Source organism: Perognathus longimembris, chromosome 5 (genome assembly GCF_023159225.1).
Source record: "Perognathus longimembris pacificus isolate PPM17 chromosome 5, ASM2315922v1, whole genome shotgun sequence".
Classification (NCBI taxonomy): domain Eukaryota; kingdom Metazoa; phylum Chordata; class Mammalia; order Rodentia; family Heteromyidae; genus Perognathus; species Perognathus longimembris.
The window spans coordinates 66,925,254-66,939,190 of NC_063165.1; the positions used below are offsets into that span (position 1 = coordinate 66,925,254).

Consider the following 13,937-nt stretch of genomic DNA (forward strand, 5'->3'; position numbering starts at 1 on the left):
AGAAAATATGGAAGATATACAAATAACAAAGGAATCAAAGATTTATACATGATTTCTTCTAGTTCCTTTCCACCACCTTCCACATTTTAGGACCTTGTGTAGGGTACCTGCTAGACAAGCAGGGTAAACAGGCCTGGTGTTGAAGGGAAATGTTGGATAGATTTTAACCTCAAAACAACAAATGATAAATTGTAAACAAATAGACCTTGTTGATTAAAATGTTTTATGAATGGTCTCATCCCTGTAATCCTACTAGCTACTTAGGAGGCTGAGATACCAGGATCAAAGCCATCCCTTGCAGAAAATTCTATGAGATGCCTCTCTCCTAATAATCAGTAAAAAGCCAGAAGCAGAGGTGTTGCTCATGTTGTAGAATGTCAGCCTAAAGCAAAAGAGCCAAGTGAATGTGAAGCCAACAATTTAAGCCCCTGGCACACACAAAACAGTTTTATTCACCTGTCAGAATATATTTTAAGAAACTTTACCTGACAATACGAAGTTTAACATATTTCTGTTTATATACATTATACCTTTGATAAATATCAAATTCAGAATCACCTTCTATCAGTGTAATTCATATTATATAATATCAATATCTTAAATAATTTCAAAATGCACAAAATATGTATTTATTTTCTATACTTAGTTATCTATTGTGTCCCCAGAGAGATCTGTACCAAATAATGCAAAAATGGTTCAAAAAAAATTAGTCTTTTCAACAGGAGGTAGTTTCACCAAAGAGAGTTAGAAACACTTTGCAAAACAAAGAATGATTATAAGACCCTAGGGAGGAGCTCAAACTGATTAAGAATTTGGATATTGTATATACGTGTATTGGAACTGGGGAAGGGAAAGGGAATACCAAAGTCGAGACGCAAAGGATAAAAAGACAAACCATTGCAACAGCAGTACTTACAAAACCTTGTGGTATAAACCAACAGTACAACTCATGCGGGGTGTAGGGAAATGGGAAAAGGGGAGGCGGGGGAAAAATGAAGGAGGAGGTAACAAGTGACATAAAAAATGAGTGGATCAGTTCAAGAGACTAACTTTAATCAGGAAAAAAAAAGAATGACAAAGAATACTTTGGAAGCAATCAATGACTCTGGTATTTAAAGGTGAATATTTTTATTCATTCATTTTATTGGAAGGTTATACATTCAATTTTATATTAGCTTATATTACGTATACAGAAGAGGACATTTCATTATTACATCTCCACACATCGACACTGTATTCCAGCTAATCTCAACCCCTCTTATAAGATTTCCTGTTCCCCTCCTTTTCAAAACATGACTTCCCCAATTGGCTTTCTCATTCTATTATTATAGTTGCAAATCGTCTACTTTGACAGTTTTCAATCTCCTTTATCCTCTTCTCCAGCCCAGTCCCCTGCCACTGATCCCACCCACCCACCCACAGAGTTTATTTCTGTTCCCTTCCCCGATGAAGGTAAATTTTGTAATAAACAAAGAGATACAGAATCAATGGAACTTTCTCAGATGCATTCCCAGATGGTCAGAAATGATCCTGTGGCAGGAAAGAATAAAGTACTAAAGTACTGAGATAGTTGTCTGGTGATAGGATTACCTTCAAGCAAACCACAATCAATACTATTTGCCAGTGCTTTCTGCCTCAATCCCAAATTGTCTAGTTTATAGAGAATGTGTTTTAAGGACTACAAGAAAGTTACAAAGTGTGTTTCCAAAGAGACTTGTGAGTACTGGCAGTAAAGACTTCCTGACTCACTGACAGGAACAGGATTGGGAACAGCAGCATAAGGGCCTTAAGTATGGGAAGGGCTGGGTGCTAAATGCTGGAATGGCCTCTGGATTAGACTACTTTAGACGGCTGCACAGCAACAGGTAGGATGCCATACTGACTTCAGGAAACACCAGACCAAAAGAATGGACAATTCATCCATTAGGCACCGAAGACATGGGATAACAGAAGCCACAGAATTTTTTTTAATGTTTTCATTAGAGCACATCTTAGATGCAGCCTCTGAAAGGACTATTCCATAATGTTGAATATGTAATAACAAATCCAGTCTGGATAAGGTTTGTCTTTATACTGATGCAATCATAAATAAGTGATTATTTAAAGTCTATTTATAGTGGGATGGGTTTGTAAAGGCAGAAGTGCCTAGGGCCTTCTCATTCTGGATGAATCATTCAAGAAAGTAAATATGCTGGGCAGGCTTGGAATCCCAGCAATTCTCATGGATATAGGTTTGCAGACAAAGACCACAGAGACTTACCCATTGCTCTCTCCTGCCTGATCCCCACCAACCCATAGTCTAGAAGGGGGGAAAAAAAAAGAACCAATTAGCATATAGCCAGACAGAAGGCACACAAGTTATATAGTAAAACATAATGAGAGTCACTCCTTATTAATCTCAGGAGTTTCCCTTTGGAGGACAATGGCTTGAAAAAGTATACACCAGGGTCTGAATAATAAATCTGAAAAAAAAGATAGTAGGGGATAAATATATTGTTAATAAGAAATCTCTCAAACTTTCAATGTCACTGTTTGAAATAGAAAGGCACCAACTTATTTGTTCTAACTCGATCACTCATTAAATAGCGAGAAATCACATTATTCCCACATACAGACCAGTGAATCAGTGGGGAATTCATTACAACTTGTGAATTCCATGTATGAGTCTGATTAAAAGAGAAATCTGTCCTTACTTCCCAATTAATTACAACTGCACCTGAGCTTAAAAGAAGATGTTTAAAAACAAGAATCAATGTGCCCAGGTTTAGTTCTATTTCTATGACTTTAAAAAATACATGTAACACTGTTGAGGATGGGGATGAGTGAGATAAAACCAAGACTAGCCCCAAGCTTGGTCTTTGTGAGAGGAAATCTACAGGAGCACACTTAGCTGGCAAAAGGCTTAGAGTGGTAGGCAGGGTTCACCAGTGCTCAAAGGCTATTGGGAAACAGTGATCTGACCTTTTCCCATGTTGGGATTTTGAAGAGACCAAGACAGGTGCTTTGACATTTCCCTTCCCCAGTGAAAGAATGCTACGCTGGCTCTGAACATCAAAGAGAGGGAAGAACATGTATGTGTAGATGAGAAGATACACCTAAGAGACTTACGCTCATAATGTTGATGATGGTATGTCTACCTTAGAAACATTCAGCCTACAAAAAAAAAAAACAACTAATCTTCAATATTGTAAAAACAAAATATAATGTTTTATAACAATGTAAGAAAATATTAGTTGTTTTTGTTCTCCAACTTGTCTTTTCTCCAGTTTTAGCAACTAGGTATTGTTCTTATAATCAAAACAACATTCATATATAATAGTTATATCATATTGTAGCCTTTTACTTGTCCTCTGTCTTAATATATTTCCATTTCTTTTGCTTAATATCTCTGATAAGTTCCACATTATCATTGATGGATTAAGAATAATAAAAAAAATCTTTGAACATTATAAGCATCATGTTAGGAGTCACAGTATGTAACTAGCAAATTACTGACAAATGAAACTTGTTTGTGCAATTGCTTATTTGAAGTATTTCTTAGACCTCAAGAAAATGTTTGTAAATATGGCATATGGTCTTTAGCTAACATATAGTAAGAATTAGAGGATCCTAATGCTTCTAAGCCTGCTAAGAACTCTGGAATAAAAAGGTTCCATACATTAAATACTTAAGCTAGTTTTCCATAAAGTTAAAAGAAAAGAAAAAATTTTGCAAGAAATTATAGATGACTGACTCTTCTAGAACAGAGAAATAAATATACTTCTCAAAAAGTAAAGAGTGGTAAAGCACTTGCTCCCCAGCCTGGGTTAAATCTTACAGACCACCAAAAAAAAAAATCTTATCGCTGGACAGTTAGTATATATACTCACGACAGTGACTATAGCCTAAGATTTAAATTTTGATCGATTTAACATTTATGGCAGCTAGTAAAGGCCTGAAGTAGATCCTTCCAACCTCCCTCAACCAAAGAAATGGAATAATTGTATAGCAGGAAGAAAGCATGCAGGCTGGGGAGACAGATCTAGGTCCCCCTCTGACTTCGCTACTGAATGATTTTGAGGCCCTGATCAAGTCACACCATCTTTGAACTTCAATGTCCTCAACTATCTAAGGAAGATTATTATATCATGGGTCAAATAATTAAAATCACCTTAGACATTTTAGCATGGTAGTTTCTCGAAACAGAATAAGTTGAGAAGGACTAGGGCAACTATCTTATCTGGAGATATTCTCGAGGTCTCACAGCCAAGTATCCAGTGAGAGGATCCTGGGACATCCAGTATTTTCTACTGTGCATCTTCCATTCCATAAGAAACAAAGTGGAACAAAATTGAGGGGTTTTTTTGTTTTGTTTGGTTGTTAATTTTTTATTATTATCTTTAAGTATTTGTATTTAGCAAAGCAAGTTATAAATACAATGTATCTTGACCAATGCTACCTCTGTTCAGCCTTCTCACAAATCCCTCCCCACACCTTCCCTCACTCTTCTTAATTTTGTAGGATATATGCTGGATTCTTGTCTTCATTCCCTCCACCCCTTCATTGGTTTACCCCTTCCCCTTGACCTCACCCCACCCTTTCTAGTAACTGCTTCCTGGTGTTTGATTTTGCTGAACTTTTTTTGACTCTCTAAGGAATTACACTATTGGAAATCTCCCTTGATTCTACCATATTTTACTTCATTCATTTGTATATATTTTCATACTACCCAACATATTTCCTTATGAATTGGTAAGCTAAATCGAGCTTCCCACATAGAAGAGGAAACATGGTCACTCGCCACATTCTTTGTGTCTCATTTATTCCAACTTCTATAATACAATTTAGAATGATTATTCTGAAGAATTAGTCATGAGAATGGTTACCATTTTATAAATTTTATTGGTGTAGAAATTAATAATAAAAGAAACAAATACCCAAAAATTTTCCACAGTAAAGCAACAGCAAAGAAAATGTTTCTCTTTATAGTGATAGCTATTTTTTTCTGGAAAGTAATATCTTCATTCCTCTAGAAAGTGGAGATAAATGATTTTTCATATGTGATTTAAAAGGAAATGGGATGAAATAATTATTAGGTGATGTTATAAAGTAATAATCAACTTCTGAAATCTCACTACTCTTTTCCTCTTCTTATTAAGAATGTCATAGGACATAAACTTCACAAAATCCAAAGTATATAAACTACTTATGATGCTTGAATAGATTTTTTATATTTAATTGTCTTCATGTTATTTCACATAATTAGAAGTGATCAGGATTATTGACCCTTTGGTGAAGTTTCATTTAGAAAACTTGGTTTGAAGACTGAATGATGCATTGATATATATGAATGTGTTAAGCCACTGACCTCCATTAAAAAAGAAAAAAACTGAATGGTTACTCCTGCAGAACTGCCAATAAGAAAAGTTTCCTGGTGTTATATAAATGATCAGTGATATTCTGAATTCTAGAAACATTGTCCTACAAGATAAATAGAGAAAGTCAGAAATAACATGACTTCATTTTATGATACCAGGTGCAGAGGTGGTTCTAGGAGCTGAGGGAAAAATCTTGTTTTGATATATGAGTTTATTCACTGAACTTGTCAGTGTTTAGATGCTGTATCTGGAGCCATGGAGAGAGATGTCATTGTGGCAAACCTTCCCTTTCTGTTGTCAGACTGAAGCATGATTGTAAAACATTGAGACTGGGTATTATTTCAAAAGCCAAAAAAGCTGTAAGGTAAAACGTTGCTAGCGGGCACTAACATGGGTGTCATGACTCTTTTCAGGTAGTAGGTGTAACCTTGAAGAAAAAGTGGCACTGTCTTCAAAAAAGTGACCTGACCCTGGCTTTGGTGGGTTTTTCTGCAAGAAGTAAAAAGCACCGCATGTGAATTATCCATCCTTTCTAGCTGACCACTGCTTTGTTCTAGAGTTCAGCATGAAAGGAATAATTTCTGTTTTGTTTTGTTTTTTTGTTTTAGTGAGATGGCATGTCCGTTGCTAATTCTATCTATTATAGTTGCACATGTAAAAATAATCTATGTAGTTTATGGATTGGTAGCATTTCAAACAAATGATATATTGAAATTCTGATCTGAAATTTTTTGAGATGCTTATCAATTGATTTTTATTAGCCCAAGAAAAGTCTGAATTATTAGTCTTTATATTATGACTTAGATTTCTCTTTTAAATATAGCAAGAATTTAAATACAAGCATGCCACTTTGTTTATTGTTATATTAGTAGAACTCCTTGGAGCATGAAAAGACTTCTTCACAAATGATTTTGCTCTTTTGAAAACAAAATAAACTGCAAAAGTACTTGTTAAAAACCATCTTTAGTCAGCAAATGAGTGAAGTTTATAAAAGTATAATAAGCTATTAGCACATAAAATTTCAAGCAAATACTTTTTATATTTTGAAAAACGTTAAGCAGTTTAATAGTGCCATAATAAATCTTTCCTTAGAATTCAGAACCATGTGCATCTCTATTTTAGGAAGTTCACATTGCTTCATTAACGAAGAAACTTGCAATTATTACACACTCTAACTTGTTAGGCAATGAGCTATTAAATTCCCCTTTCTTCTTCCACAAGTTAGTTATTCTAAGGATTTGGGGTCTAATAATCTTCTCAGAACACATATGAACATGACTACTGATACATCTAAGTAAAACCTCAGTATTTTGTTGTTCCATTTTGAAACTAACAAATTATCATTCAGTAAGTGTGTTGTGAAGCCAAAACACACCAAAGAGACAAACTTTCAGCAATATGAATGAGTTATACTTTAAATTAAACTCTATTAACTGTATAAAAAAGTTCTCTTTGTTCTCATTAAGTAAAAGGTATTGGCTACATTTTAGAAAGACAATACTTGAGAAAACCATTGTGTTCGCTAGAGTGAACCTACTTTCTTACCCAAGATGATACAAGTTTGGCCTTTTGCATTATATAGAAATGAACAAGATTTATTAAGCCTGGCATTAATAGTGCCCTAGGTTCTAATTTCCTTTTCAGACGACACATCTTTATAGGTCCTTTTTTCCCCCTTTACCTATGATATCTCTGTTAACTGTATTTGTATTTTAAATAAATTTACAACACAGATAGTGGTATGTTGTGTTAGCACAAAACTTCAAAGACCTGGGAAAATAAAAGTTTTTGTTTATTATTTACTTAAAGATTATTTAATTTTTATATAGTATCAAATGCTTCTAATTGGGCTGGGAAGGTAAAGCTTTTTTCATTTTTGAGGTAGGCGGGGGTGGGGATGGGGGTGGTGTGTGTATGTGCTTGTCCTGGCATTGAACTCTGGACCTGGGTGATGTCCCTGAACTTTGTGCTCAAGGGCTAGCACTTTACTACTTGAGTCACAGCTACACTTCTGGCTTTTTGTGGTTAACTGGAGATAAAAAGTCTCTCAGATTTTCCTGCTTTCTTGGCTAGTCTGGCTTTGAACTGTGATCCTCAGATCTCAGCCTCCTGAGTAGCTAGGATCACAGGCATGAGCCACTGGCAGCTTTTTTTTTTTTTAAATCATATTTATTCTCAAAGCTCTAATAATCTGGTAAACTCAAATGACAGAAAATCAGCATACCCTTTTATCATTCATAATTCTGCTTGTATAAAACATGCAGAAAATGAAAGAGACATAGAAACATCAGTGCCTCAATTAGAATCATCTTTTACTTCTAGATTTATAGAGTTATTCAGTTGAAAGATATTTCCAAAATTCTACTAAATTTTCTTGGCCTCAAAAAAAAAGAACCCCATTGAAAATGACAGAAAAAAATAAATCTTTTTCATCAAGCTCACGCTCCCTCCACAAAGGAAGCTGGGATGAATTCTTGGTATGTCAAGTCATTGAAGAATTTTCAAGATATTATGAGATTTTTAAAAATATTTTAATGCCAATTCTCTTTAAAATGACACTCCAGAGACCATCCAGCAGAAGCCTTGTGTGCGAGTCAGATCCTGACCCCAAAACCTGTCTAAAACACCTGCCACTCAAGATGTCTAGGGATTGTATATTTATAAATGCACATAATAGGCAATTCATTATGTTAAAATTGATACTCTAAAATGTTTGTGTCATGTTAATTGCCTTTAAATATATTATACATATAAAAGACTATGTTAAAATTAACTATGTTAGCCATGAGAGTGAAAAAGTAGCTAACTCAAAGTTCACAATCTTTTTTCAGATTTTGTGTGTTTTCTCCTCAGCCCAAAGCCTCAAGATGCAATTGCAGCAGCCTGCCTCTTCATTTATGTTGGATTGCTCTTTAAACATTAGAATAACTTGTAATAAATCATAAGTTAAAGATTTCTCCTGACACAAGTCATTGTTGATTTCACTGTTATAGGGCAAAGGCTCTAGGGCGGCAGATAAGGCTGTTGCCATGGTGATGAAGGAGATACCGAGGGAGGAGTCTGCTGAAGAAAAGCCCCTCCTTACTATGACATCACAGGTGGGCAGACCCATAGGGTTTCTGTAGGAAGCTGACATATGTTAATATATCAGACAATATGATCATTAACTAGAGGAGAAAAACATTAACTCCTGAGACAGTTTCCATGAAGTAACTGTACAAATATACATGAAAACCAAAATTTCTAACAAAGAAAAACAAGAAAATGTATTTAGTTATTTATTTATGGATATTAATTTTCATTACACAGCTCTAGCTTTAAAAAAAAAAAGAAAAGAAAATGTACGTGCAAGTAAAACATATTGCTTCTATAAAAGGAGTCTTGTTAACTTTGGGAAAGAAATAAGTTAATGGCACATTTGAATAACAATCAAAAAAACAAATTCCTATGAATAAATACAGTTATATTGTATACATATGTCAGTTTACCAGTTGACTAAATTTTCTTAAATGTTACATATATTTTTGTTGTGACTATGCATACTACATATTTGTCTATACATATTTATGTGGGTAACTAATTTACAGGAGTGAGCCAAAAGTCCCTGCATTCCCATGCAGAAAATGGCATTTGTGAGTCTTCTCCTGCTTCAGGACCATGACAGCAAAAACACTGTCTATTAAAAGCACATGAGGGCCATTTTCAGCATTTATTCTAACAAGCATAGAAAAGTTTGCATTGTTATGCAAAGACACTGTGAGATTGTGGGTCCTATATGTCCTCGGGGACTCTTGAAACACCCTGTAAGATCCCCATAAATATGTATAATCAACTCATCACCACTACGTGAAATTTAAATTCTTAAATGAAAAATATTTTACTTGCATTTATCTTACAATTTAGATTAGATTGTTATTTTAAACATTTCATTTTATTTCCATAATGCAATAGTAAATGCAGCGATTCAGTTCGGATTATATGCACATGTGTAGAATGAGAAAAGTGTCCACTTACAGTCCTCATGAAACACATTTATATCAGACGCTAAATTATGGCAACTATTTTTAGCCTATCAGCAGATCTCATCTCCAGCTGCTGCCAACATGTGTGGTTTTGCTTTATTCTAAGTACTATGTTTGTAAGTAATAAAAATGATAACATATAACATCAAAATTGAATAATTTTTGAAAGATATATTAAGGAGTCTGAGGACTGTGAGATAAGTTTTATGGTAGGTACTTTTTATCCACAATGGGGAGCTGCCTTTTCCTAGGGACACATAATAGTAGTTGAAAAGAAATTTACTTCCTATTTACAGGTTCTGAATTCTTTAATTTGTACAATATAGTATATACAGTTTTACATGGATCTCTTTCCTATCAAAGGCAGATCTTGGTGAATTCTATGTCCAAAATATTCCTTCCCCAGCCCCTCAGGTGAATTACTTGTTTGATACCAGAGCAATAATCATCTTATCCACTGATGTTGGCGTAATTGCCTATCAGGACTCTACAATCTCCATTTCCTCCAATAAGTATTGGATGAGACCATGCATTAGTTTGTACTTCCAACTAATCATTTCTAAACATTCAGAATTACCAGCATAACTTAGGCTTAGATATAAAATATACTGCAAAGTGTCTATTTTTTTATTTTTAGAGAAGAAATTAATAATTGTCATTGTCTTATACTCAGAACATTCCTATGTACCAAGTTCCTTCTTTTTAAATCCCTGTCTATTGTTGCATTAACTGTTTATGCAATATTAGCTACAATTTCACTGCATGAAGATTATGTGATGCTTTTTTTTTAATGCCTCAAAAACTCAGTGTATACTGGCAAGTTTATGAATCACCTAACAGAACTGATTCATAAAATTGAATGCACCTTTTGTGTTGATAATTTAACTGAATGAAATGATCATGGTGGCATATTTCTCAGTCAAATGTGGTTTTATGAGTTGATATACATTTTCTACTACATACAACTGGTTTCTTCCCTGTTATGCACCAGTGGCGTGCACAAGCCAAAAAGATGCAGAATGATCTGAAAAAGTGAGTACTTTCCATAGCAACCACAGCATCTATTCCATGTACCATACCACATTCTTACTCGTTATCCTGTGTGAAGGTACCAGTGTCTTGACACATTTGTCTCAGTGTTTCCTGTGAAGCCCCTATGACATCGTGCTATATACATACTACTGAACACATCAACTCATCATCATCACTGACATGTCCATGCCAGCTGCATGGCATGCAATTCACAAACATCTTGAGCCAATTGCTATTCTCCCAGTAATTTCTTTGGGATAATCCTAATAGACAAAATACACAAAAATCTTATTACCTTACCTTGTTTAGTAATTGTTCACTTATGATAATAATTGTAAAATAGTCCTTTATTCCAGTATTTTAACTATATGATTAATATGGTGCATTCCACAGCTTTTGGAGCAATTTAGCTAAATATACTTGTGAAGCCATCTATAATAGATTGAATGAAATGAACAAAATAGAAATATTTGTCAGATGACCCAAATTTAGAATTTGTTGAGCCCCTGAGAGTTGTTCTTTTGGTTTAATGCAATAATTCATTTGGTATCAACAAACTAAATTAGATGTTGGTGACTCACACCACTAGTCCTAGCTAGTCTGGAGGCAGCTATCAAAGGATCATGTTTCAAGGCCAGATGGGATAAAAAGCATACAAGACCTCATCTCAACCAATATACTTGGGCACAGTGTCATTCCAGCTACCATGGGAAACATAAATAGTTTCATTATGGTCTAGGCTTGCCTGGGCAGAAAGCAAGATTCTGCCCCAAAATAAAGCAAAGGGAGCTGGACCTGGGCCAAAAGAGGTAGAGCATCTACCTAGCAAACAAGGTCTAGATTTCAAATTCCAGAACTACTAGAAAAACAAAAAAAGCTCAAGTTCATGCTTCCCTTGATTGACATGTAACTTTTCAAACAATATGTAAACAAGCATGTAGTGACAAAAGATTCAAAGAGAAGAAAAATACATAAATCATCAGGTCCTTGAGGAAAAGTTCTCTCTAGACCCATGCTGAGTATCCACTAGTCGTGTGGCTTCTTTACCTGGAGCTTCTCAAACCTGAGATCTAGATTTTGAAGACCTAATCCAAAAACAATTGGTAAAGAGAATTGTTTTCATAGTTTTTATGTTCATCATGTGTTGAAAGGAAATTTTAGGAATATTGGGTTAAATGAAAGGTGTTTTTGAAGTTGTTTCTTCTTACTTTTAAAAATGGCTACTTGAAAAGTTTCAAAACTACAAGACTCATTGTATTTCTCATATATAGCACTGTTCTGTATAAATGAATCCAATTTTAGAAGAGAAAGGAAAACTGTGACACAACAGAAGGCATTATCTTTATAACAACAAAATGACATTAATAAGGACCTATCTCTTTTTAGGAACCTTGAGAAGTTTGCATTTTGACTGTATCTCTTAGTTACTGTCTTTTGTAGCAAAGTATATCCATCTCATTTTTCCTAACTCTGTGCCATGTCTCTTCTGGTTAAAGGACATTTTCTTTTTTCTTCAACACTCAGCTTGTGTTTATCTATCTATTCCCATTCTTTGTACCTCAAGACTGGTTTTATGTGTGTGTATCTGATAAAGATTAAAAGAGTAATGTCCTTGACTAGAAGAACATTGTCAAAGCTAGTAAAAACATAACATTTCTTTTAATCAACTTAAATGATTATTTTAATTACATTTTTCTAACTGCCTTAATGTTAATGCTACCCAAACTTTATTTTATAAGTCTAACTATCCTGTCTATAAAATATTGTAGGCAGCAGGCTGATAATTAGATCACATCAAAGAGTTGACATTATTACATGGTTAACCTTGACAAGATGATAAACTAGGACTTATACCTAGCTAGGAACTAGATTAAGCAAGCCATTAGTCATATTAATTTATAAAAGCGTCATTCTGTCAGATTTCTGAAAATAATAAAGCTTGAAAACTCTGATTGTTGAAGGCATAATTGGTAATGATTTCATTACCTTATCTTTTAATAGGTCAAATCATTTAACTTAGTTATAATACAAGTGAATCTCTCAAAATATGGTCATTCTTTTCATGGACCCTACACAAATTTGTAAACTTGTGTAGAATTAAAGAGAGCATAAACAAGTAGCACAAAGAGCACATAGTCCCAGGGACAGCATCTAGGCCCTGAGTTCAAGCCCAGGATTGGCAAAAAAAAAAAAAAGCATGCATACTTTGTGTTTAAACAAGACAGACTAACGTTTTCTGTTATTTAAATAATGTAAAACGACAACATATTAATCCAGTTTTTAAATAAACATCACAAATATTCAATTGTCAACTGTTTAAAATTGCTAACCTAATTAATTATTAATAATTGTTGCTGCTACTAATTTTAATTATACTATTTTAATTATTAGTAGTAATTATTATTTAGCTATTCTTTACTAGAATGTTTCACTGTAACAACAGTACTTTAAAACAATAGTTCAGAATTATAAATCCTCAGCAACAATTTATGGGATAATAGACAATTTTCTTCCCTTTTTTATCATGTGGAGTTGTTGCCAATTTTTGGCCTTTTACTTTATAGTGAAACATCTGAGTATGACATTTCTTTAAAGGTAAAGCTAAATTCAAATCACAAAACAAGCAATATAAGCATACACTGGACTTTAAGTAACAGATTGTATTTAAATGTAAAATATTTCATCTTGTCTCCTATAGCTTATATAATAATTTTAAATACTGAAACTCCAAGCTAAATGAAGACAAATGTGTTTAGGTAAAGTTGTAAGAAAGTAAGTAGTTCATTAGACCTGGATAATATTGTGTGCATTTGTGAAGTGCCCAATATTAATTAGATCAACTGAACAGTGTTTAAGTCATAATTGACCTGCAGTCATTTGACTGAATATTTGATTGCAAGGAAGGCAGAAGGGGTCTGCCATCTTCCGAATCTTGACAGATAGGAAAGCTCAAATTCTCACCTATTTTCTTATTTCTACTGATGTTTCTCTGTGTTTCTGTGTTCAAACTCACCAGATTTCAATCTGATTTTAAATCAATGAAGGATGTAGGAAGCCTACAGCGTAAAGTGTTATTGGCCTCAAATTCACATTGGTTCATGTTTATCTTCAAGTAATGGATAGTGTGGAACAAGCTAACCCCTTTATTTCTGTTTTTCTCATTAGGAGTTCAATCTTGGTATTCTTGATTTCTAGATAGAAGATTTAGGATCATTGGTAGAAAGCCTTGCATTTAGAAATATTTCTTTATATACCACTGTTTCCAAATATGTAAAAAGATGTGACACTGGGAAAATGGGATTGGTTATAACCCATGAGGAAGTTGATAAACATTTCTGAGGACCAATGACCTATCTGTGAATTTCTTAAACACATTATGAAATTGAGGACACCCATGAAATCACTCTTTCATACAATTCACCATTCAATTAGACTGCAAAATACCAGTGAGCATTTATTAATTTACTATGGCGATATGCAAAAATTAATTAGATGAGGTATCTGTCCTCAAGGAGATCATAGTTTA

General features: G+C 34.1%; 1 protein-coding gene across 4 annotated transcripts in view; it reads left to right on the forward strand.

Annotated features, from left to right (window-relative positions):
- Positions 1 to 13,937, forward strand: part of Pex5l (peroxisomal biogenesis factor 5 like) — a 223,746-nt gene that overhangs the window by 127,992 nt on the left and 81,817 nt on the right. For 3 of the 4 annotated variants that reach the window (XM_048347061.1, XM_048347062.1, XM_048347064.1), the window contains one exon: positions 8,351 to 8,455. The exons of the other annotated variant lie outside the window; for it this stretch is intronic. In XM_048347061.1, the coding sequence (XP_048203018.1) occupies positions 8,351 to 8,455 (105 nt within the window). The remainder of the gene's footprint in view (positions 1 to 8,350; positions 8,456 to 13,937) is intronic. 4 annotated transcript variants of the gene reach the window in all.